At 46.1% G+C, this 8,786-nt stretch overlaps 1 protein-coding gene across 3 annotated transcripts in view; it reads right to left on the bottom strand.

The window, feature by feature from the left end:
• The window catches only part of TRIM2 (tripartite motif containing 2), a 141,323-nt gene extending 133,387 nt beyond the window's left edge, over positions 1-7,936 (bottom strand). For 2 of the 3 annotated variants that reach the window (XM_017498772.2, XM_017498773.2), the window contains exon 1: positions 7,785-7,936. In XM_017498772.2, coding sequence (XP_017354261.1) covers positions 7,785-7,814 — 30 coding nt within the window. In that variant the 5' untranslated portion in view covers positions 7,815-7,936. The remainder of the gene's footprint in view (positions 1-7,784) is intronic. The other variant, XM_017498774.2, reaches the window with a different exon arrangement.
• Between the last annotated feature and the right edge of the window lie 850 nt (positions 7,937-8,786).

Genomic DNA, 8,786 nt, shown 5'->3' with positions numbered 1-8,786 from the left:
AAAAAAAAAAAAAAAAAGAATGTATAGGCTCGGTGTGGTGGCTCATGCCTGTAATCCCAGCACCCTGGGAGGCCAAGATGGGCAGATTATTTGGGCCCAGGAGTTCATTTGAGAACAGCCCAGGCAATGTGGTAAACTCATCTATATCTACAAAAATAAAAATAAAAATAAAAAAATTAGCCAGGCATGGTGGTGCATGCCTGTAGTTCCAGTAGGAGGCTAAGGTGGGAGAATCACCTGTCTGGGAGATGGAGGCTGCAGTGAGCCATGACTGTATCACTGCACTCCAGCCTGGGCAACAGTGTACAACCCTGTCTCATAAAAAATAAATAAATAAAGCAGGCAAACAAAAACAAATGAACAAATGAATCAGGATTTGCTCCCATGTTGCCCCACCTTGCTCCTAAAGGTCTCAGTGGGGTGTGGATACAAGTTGGAAGTGGTTTCTCTTCTCAAGGAGCAGGTTTACAACCAGCCTTGGAAGCCTGGAAGGTATTGAGATGTTTCTCTGACCCAGTAACCCCAATTCCTGGAAAGAACAGGGATCAGCATTCACTACACCCTTCTTCCAACCCAGCCCTGTCCAGAGCTGACCTCAGGTTACCTCACTGTCAGCAGCTCCCCCTTCCCCAAGGGCCCTGCCTCCAGAACCACACCTGGAAGCTTCAGGCACCACCAGGTCTGTGTGCAGATGGTCGCTGTGGATTCCTGGTGAGCATGGCTTGTGAGAAAAAAGGCAGCCTCATATTGGAAGCCTGTGTTTCCTGAATGCCTGTGGACAGATGGGCAGGGGTGGGCAGGCTGCCATTGCTCCATCCCCTGTCTCCTCCCAGCCCTCCAGTGACAGCTCAAACAATGGTGCCCCTGCGTTTACTACATGTATTGAGTGTGGAAAGAGAGCTGCTTCTTTCAGGTCTTGTCACTATTTTTTCCTTGTCACAGTTCCAACATAACTTCTGGGGCTTCTGGGGTCACTGCTGCCTTATAGGGGTCTTTTCATTTTCTTTTTGTAATGAACCAGCATTAATTAATATTTATGCTGTGCCTCCAGTGTGCTCAGAACACAGAGAGTATCCAGAAAACACAAGAGCTAGCCTCACTGAGGAGTATTTAAAGGGGCTACATTTCTAAGAAATCACTGATTGCTGATGTTTTGTTAAAAATGCTCTCAAGAAAATAGAATCATCCAATGAAGAGCACAAATCAATAATCATATATTTTGAGAGCTCGAGTTCTTTCCTTTTGGTCCCCAGTGGAAGAACCTGCATGTCAGTGATCTAGTAAAAGGGTTTGGCTCCATTGGACATTCCTGGAAATGCAATTATTTCCCAGTTGAAGCATTTGGGGACTCATGGAAAAAGATGGCCTTGCAGATTTCACAGGACTTTTGCTGCAGAAAGAGACTCTTCAGCAACATTTTGCTTGAAGTCCCTTTATTTAAAATTAAGTCATCCAGGCTGGGCGCGGTGGCTCATGCCTGAAATCCCACTACTTTGGGAGGTTGAGGCAGGTGGATCACCTGAGGTCAGGAGTTTGAGATCAGCTTGGTCAATGTGGCAAAACCCCATCTCTATTAAAAATACAAAAATTAGCTAGGCAGGTGTTGAGCGTCTGTAATCCTAGATACCTGGGAGGCTGAGGCAGTAACATGGCTTGAACCTGGGAGGTGGAGGTTGCACTGAGCCGAGAGTGCGTCACTACACTCCAGCCTTGGTGACAGAGTGAGACTCCATCTCAAAAAAAAAAAAAAAAAATTAAATCACCCAATGTGGCAACTAGGAATATCTTAGAAAACTATATGGATTTGAAAGTATCTTGAAAAGCACAAATGCTCTTTATGGTACATGGTTCTGAGGTCAGGTTGCAGCTTCAAAGTTCAGTTTAAACTCTGTTTTACTCTCCTGCGAAGAGTGAGAGAAGTCATATGGAGGAAAATGACCCAGTGAGAACCCCATCCTTGGAAGGTCTCTGGTGCGATTTACTTAGCTGCTTATCATATCAAAGAACACACATTGAGAAGTACTAGCCCAGGTTTAGAGTGAGTCTTTGAGGGTGCTACAGATTTAAATGTCTTCCTCTCACACACTCCTTAAGAAATCTCATTTTTCAATTTGATAACATTTGTGAAGTCAGAGACTGACCCTTTGTCTCCCGTGGTTTCTAGAGTCCATAGTTCGAGGAATTTCACTTAAGTTCTATTTGCATAACAGTTGCAAAATATGTTCCCTCAGTTCCCACTTGTTAAGTATGGTACTTGAAGGCACAGGTGGACAGTGGGCAAATACACCTGGTAGTTAAAGACCTGCATATCAGGATATGTTCCCTTGAAAAGCTGAGCAGAACTGGAGGTGTGATAAGGGATCTTGTTCCCAGCAGGTGCCCTTGAGGTGAAACTAAGTAACCCCCAGGGCCACTCTAGGGAGTGCAATTCCAGTTGAGTTTTCTGATTCACCTTCAGTCTTTTAGCGGGGTGGATCCCTTTAACACATCAGAATGATAAAACAGCATGCTAATAAGTGTGCAAAGTGGTGTGAATGTCCCTTGTTTGAAAATGTAAGTAGAAAAATAATCAAAATGCAAGGGATTATGAATGTAAACCACATCAGTGTTCCATTACTCTAGTTAGGGAGGCTCTGGGTGCACCAAGGTCACCAGGCTCCCTGCTCCTTACATGCCTTCAGGGGCCCGTCCACCATTTTTCCTGCTTCCATTGTGTTAGATCTTTGGCTGCTGGACATCAGTTTTCCCAAGGTTTTTTACAAAATGGGCCTGGTGAAAAAATGACTCCAGTCTTGTCAAATCCTAGGAAGAAGGAATTGATACTGGATCTTCTAAAATAACACATTTCTTCCTGTGTGTGGATACGGTTCTGAGTCCCCACCTACTGCTCCAGAAGTGCTCCCAGCTGCAGACCTTGCCTTGCAGGCTCACACTTCTGGAATGTATGGAAATTTTAAATGTTCTCTGCTTGGAATCCTCTGGAGCATCATCTAGAAAATTCCATCAGGATGGAGGCGGTGTTCCATCTGAAAGGGAAAAGGAACAACCCCGACCCCAAGCACAATGGAGGGCAGGCTACATGTTCTAGCTTTCCATTCTCATCATAGCCCAATAAGGCAGACAGTATCGTTCCCATTTTCAGGTGGGGAAAACAAGAACTGGAGAGGGTAAGTGACTTGCCCAAGGTCACTGTGAGTCAACCAGTAGATCTGGGACTCGAGTTCAGCTCTGTTTGACCTATGTTCTGGACTTGACACCTACAGGATATTATATTTTTCACACAATTTACTATGAAAATTTTAGATAAACACAATTTTTAAATAAATAAGTTTTAGATTTATGTATTATGTATTAAATAATAAAATTATTTATTATAATTTTCGATAAAGAATGCATTCAATGGCCAGATGTGGCAGCTCATGCCTATAATCCCAGCACTTTGGGAAGCCAAGGTGGGCTGATCACCTGAGGTTGGGAGTTTGAGATCTGCCTGACCAACATGGAGAAAACCTGTTTCTATTAAAAATACAAAATTAACCAGGCATGGTGGCACACACCTGTAGTCCCAGCTACTTGGGAGTCTGAGGCAGGAGAATCGCTTGAATCTGGGAGTCGGAGGTTGCAGTGAGTCGAGATCATGCCACTGCACTCCAGCCTGGGCAACAAGAGCGGGGATCCATCTCAAAAAAAAAAAAAAGAACACATTCAAGTTGGTTACTTGACACAAGAAGTACACTTCTAAGTACCCAACTTGAATCGCCGCCTGTGAAAATGTACTTTTCTTTTGAGACAAGGTCCAGGCTGGAGTGCACTGGCACAATCATAGCTCACTGCAGCCTCTACCACCCAGGCTCAAGTGATCCTACTGCCTCAGCCTCCTGAGTAGCTGGGAACACAGGTGTGTACCACCGTGCCAGGCTAATCTTTTATTTTTATGTTTTAGAGACAGGGTCTCACTGTGTTGCTCAGGCTGGTCTTGAACTTTTGGCCTCAAGCGATCCTCCCACCTTGGCCTTCCAAAGTGCTGGCATTACAGAGGTGCCCCACTGCACCCGGTCAGAAGTGGACTTTTCAAACCACACACAAGGCCTATCTGTTATTCCTGGATGAGCCTTCAACATGGATAAGCATGTTCAGCAAGGAGCTCGAGGGTGATTTCAAATCATGTTTAACATATGGTTCATGAGTTCCTCAAGGTGAGATTTCCATCAGATCTAAAGTCACAGATTAGAAGCTAGAATGGACGTTGAATATCACACCTCAGGACAGATAGAAAACTGTGACCCCGAGGGACTCCCTTGTCTAGAGCCACCTGCTGGCCAGTCCCTGGTAAAGACCAGAACGCTGATGTCCAGCCTGCCATTCTTTCCACTGCACTGCATTCTCTTACCATTTCCTTTCTCCAATGTCACCAGTAAATCAGAGAGCCATTTGGTAAACTTAGACGACATTTAGGACTGTCGCTGGGTGGTGGTAGTAATCATGATAAAATAATATTTGCTGAGTATTTGCTGTGTGCTGAGTGCTGCATAAGGAACTTTGAGATGTTACCACATTTAAACCTCACAATCATCCAGTGAAATAGATTGTCATCCCCATTATTTGGCTGAAGATTCAGTAACTTGCCCAATAACATACAAGTAAAACAACAAAAGTGAGGCTCGACTCCAGGTTTGTCTGAATCAAAGCTCTTGCTCTTAACCCCGTGTTTGTTTTTGTTTTTGTTGTTATTTTGAGACAGAGTTTCACTCTTGATGCTTCACTCCAGGCTGGAGTGCAATGACATGATCTCGGCTCCCGGCAACCTCTGCCTCCTGGGTTCAAGCAATTCCGCCTCAGCCTCGCGTGTAGCTGGGATTGCAGGTATGTGCCACCGGGCCTGGCTAATTTTGTGTTTTTAGTAGAGATGGGGTTTCTCTATGTTGGTCAGGCTGGTCTCGAACTCCCGACCTCAGGTGATCCGCCTGCCTCAGCCTCCCAAAGTGCTGGGATTACAGGCATGAGCTACCACACTCAGCAACCCGGTGTTTTTAACCCTGTGTTCTTTGGCTTCTGCCTCAGTGTGCCGTCCGTCCCCCATCAGCCACCACACTGCATAAGATAGGCCCATCAGTGCAGCTGGCCCTTCCTGGTATTTAGCAAATTTTACAGATAAGGAAACTGGGCACAGAGAGGTTAGGGAACTTGCACAAAGTTACACAGTGAGTAAGTGACCTGAAGTGTGAATCATGAGGATGGTGTGATATTGTGATTTATAATAAGAAATATATATGTGGCCTTGTCTCTGCTTCCTGGCACATAGTTCTTAAAATCCTTGGAACTGGCTGGGCGTGGGGTCATGCAACTGTAATCCCAGCACTTTGGTAGGCTGAGGTGGGAGGATCGGTTGAGCCCAGAGGGTTGAGGCTGCTGTCAGCCCTGCTCCTGCCACTGCACTCCAGCCTGGGTGACAGAGCAAGACCCTGTCTCAAATTTAAAAAAAAAAAGAAAGAAAACCCTTGGAATGTACAAAGTGATTAGCCTTTTTATATGCTAATGAGATGATTGATGGATGAGGGCTCCAGGATTGCCTCTGGAGGGGGGCTGGTTGCCAGGGGAACCAAGCAGGTGATTAGAGAGTTGGAAATTTCAGCCCCATTCTCCCTACTCCACCCATGCACACCCCCTAACCCTGTTTCCAGGGAGCAAAGAGGGGCTGGAGATTGACTCAATCACCGATGGCCAATGATTTGATCAATCATGACTTTATAATGAGGCCTCCATAAAAACCCAAAGGAGCAGGTCTGGAGGGCTTCCGGATAGCTTAACACATGGAGATGCTGGAAGAGTGGCACCTGGAGAGGGCACAGAAGCTCTGAGACCCCTCCCTAGCCATCTCTTCACCTAGCTGTATGTATTCATTCATTTGTATTCTTTGTAATACCTTTTATAATAAACTGGTGAATGTAATTAAATGCTTCCCTGAGTTCTGTGAGCCATTCTAATGAAAGAATGACCTCAAGAAGTCAATCTCTGACTTACACACAAAGTTAGACAAAGCTACACAGCTTGTAATCTACCCGAGGAGAGATCGTGGGAGCTTCCCGTGGATAGCCAGCTGGTCAGAAGCACAGGTGACAACCTTCAGCTTGCAACTGGCCTCTGAAGTCAGGCAGCCTGGTAGGACTGAGCCCTTAAACCTCGGGGGTCTGCACTCACTGCAGTTAGTGTCAGAATTGAATTACACTGTGGGATGCCCAGTTAGGTGGGAAGGTGAGAACGCACTGGCCTAACCAAACGGTATTTGTGAGGCCTGCGGTGGGCCTGGAGGGTGAACAATGCACGCCAGTCCTTTCCCTTTGGTGCCTCCACTCTACCTGGGAGAGTCAAAAGTTCACTGGCAGAGTCAGAAGTTCCATTCCTTGTCCAGACCTCCCCGAGGGGCGACTCATCCCTCTTCAGGGCTCTAGGACCACTCTAGGAGGCCTTGGCCTCACTTAGAGACTGTCTGTTTTCATACAATAGGCTCGAGCATTTGTGTTGCTTGGGGTCAAATTCATTTGAATAATAACTTTTGTATTCTGACTTAATACCGCCTGGAGCCACAAACAGCATAATGGCTTTAAACAAGGTGTACCTGGATAATTGATACAAGTCGTGGGAATCTGGAGAGGCAGGGAGACTTTCAAAGCACTAGAAGTATTAAAGTCCCCTGGTTCACCTTCAGCTTTATCTAAAAATTAAACCTCACCTTTTCATTTTATCAGGCTCCCATTGATATCAAACACAGACCTCGAGTTCACTGACCCAGCACCACTAGGCTCACCTGAAACTTTCTGTAGTTTCAGGGGAGGCAGGACTCTCTTAGCCATTACTGGGACTCTAAATGTTGCAGCCCCCTCTCCACTTTGCAGGTCATAACGACGACACAACCCCTCCCTTGCCCCCTGCGCACCCCCTGAGTTGTGAGAGGTGCCTCACTCAGCACCAAATGGGCCAGCCAAGAAGATAAAGCAGGCCCTGGTCTTTGTTGGTTTTCCACCCTCCCCCATTCACACCCCGGAAACCAACGAGCACCCCCAGGTGTGGCTGGCCGAGCCCACGTCAGGCTTCACCCCCCACTCACATGGTGTCCCAGGCTCTGCTGCCTTCTCACTTGGGTAGTCAAGGACAAACGCTCTATTCGCCTGGGGCTATTCCTTCATTCCACAGCCTCACTGCAGAGGGCCATAGTACCCTTTGAGCACTTTTATGGGGCAGTAAAACTTTACAGCCTCCTGCCAGCTCGAAACCGTTCCCACGTTTCTGAATAGACCTATTTATAACATGCAAGACTACTACGGTTTGCCCTTTGAAAATACTAGCAGATATTAGGTCCTTTCAAACGGGGTCGACTGAGTTGCATGGGCTAGCAGCTGGCTTACGGAAACCCCGGAGAGGCACAGCTAAGCTCCTGACTGTGATTAGCTAAGTTAGGATATAAAACAGCATTGAGTCTCACAACATCACTGGAACTGGCCTTAAGCTTTGCCACATTCATGTTGCTTTGGTGTCAGATCCGGCTGTGTCTCTCCCGAGATTTTTTTTGCTTCCTCGCTCCCTTCCTGCCGGGGTTGATGGAGCTCACTGTGAGCTTTGTCAGCAAATCCCAAATCCCAGTGAACCGGTCTTTTCCTTTCATCTTCAGCCGGCAAAAAATTAAAACCAGGAAAAAGCAGCAACTCAATCACAACTTCTTTCTCTCAGCCCCGGATTTCCCAGCTGGCCCCCCCAAAAAATAATCACGCATTTAGAAGCGTCCTTACCTGCGTTCCATAACGGCCACTCCTGTGCATCAAAGACCCGTGCCAGCCTCCTCCGATCTGGGGACTCAGCTCCCTGCAGCCCGCAGACAATTGGGCCCATTATAGTCATCAAGCTGCCGAGTTAAATGGTGGCCCTTACTAAAATATAAACAGCTTGTCAGCACAAGCCAAAGGGGCGGGGCTGCAGTATCAGGGGACAATGGGAGCCAATGATCAGCCTCTTTGGCCTCTGTTTGCTTAAGATATTGTGTTTCATTCCGAAGGGGGAAGACGGGAATGAGAAAGAGTAAGGGCCGAGTTCTCGTCTTTACAGCCCCCAGCAGGAAAAGCGTCCAAGTTGAAAAGTTTAAATCACTGCCCACAGAAGACCAATTTCAGGAAAGGGTTTGTACACCGCACACATAATAATATGTATTTTTAAAGCCACAGACATTTATGTTGCATTAGCTATCTTTTGTCTTCCGGGGTTAATACATGTAGTATTCGTAAGGTCCACAGGAGTTTTTCAACCAAAGAACAAAAGTCAAGGAAGTTAGTTTGATGACATGCTTATTTTATTGAACACACTATCTGATCAGAAGCATTCACTTCATCTACAGAGCAAATGCTTGTTTGATTGGTACATCTTTATTTTTTATATTTATTTATTTATTTATTGAGACAGAGTCTTGCTCTGTGGCCCAGGCTGCAGTGCAGTGGCACGATCTGGGCTCACTGCAACTTCCACCTTCCTGGTTCAAGTGATTCTCCTGCCTTAGCCTCCTGAATAGCTGGGATTAAAGGAATGCACCACCATGCCTGGTGAATTTTTGTATCTTTAGTAGAGACAGGGTTTCACCATGTTGGCCAGGCAGGTCTCAAACTCCTGGCTTCAAGTGATCTGCCTGCCTTGGTCTCACAAAGTGCTGGGATTACAGAAGTGTGCCAATGAATCCAGACTACTTTTTTTTTCTTTTCTTATCTTTTTTTTTATTATTTATTATAATTATTATTTTTTTTTTT

Source organism: Cebus imitator, unplaced genomic scaffold (genome assembly GCF_001604975.1).
Source record: "Cebus imitator isolate Cc_AM_T3 unplaced genomic scaffold, Cebus_imitator-1.0 Scaffold251, whole genome shotgun sequence".
Lineage (NCBI taxonomy): Eukaryota > Metazoa > Chordata > Mammalia > Primates > Cebidae > Cebus > Cebus imitator.
This window is presented reverse-complemented; position numbering and strand designations above follow the sequence as displayed.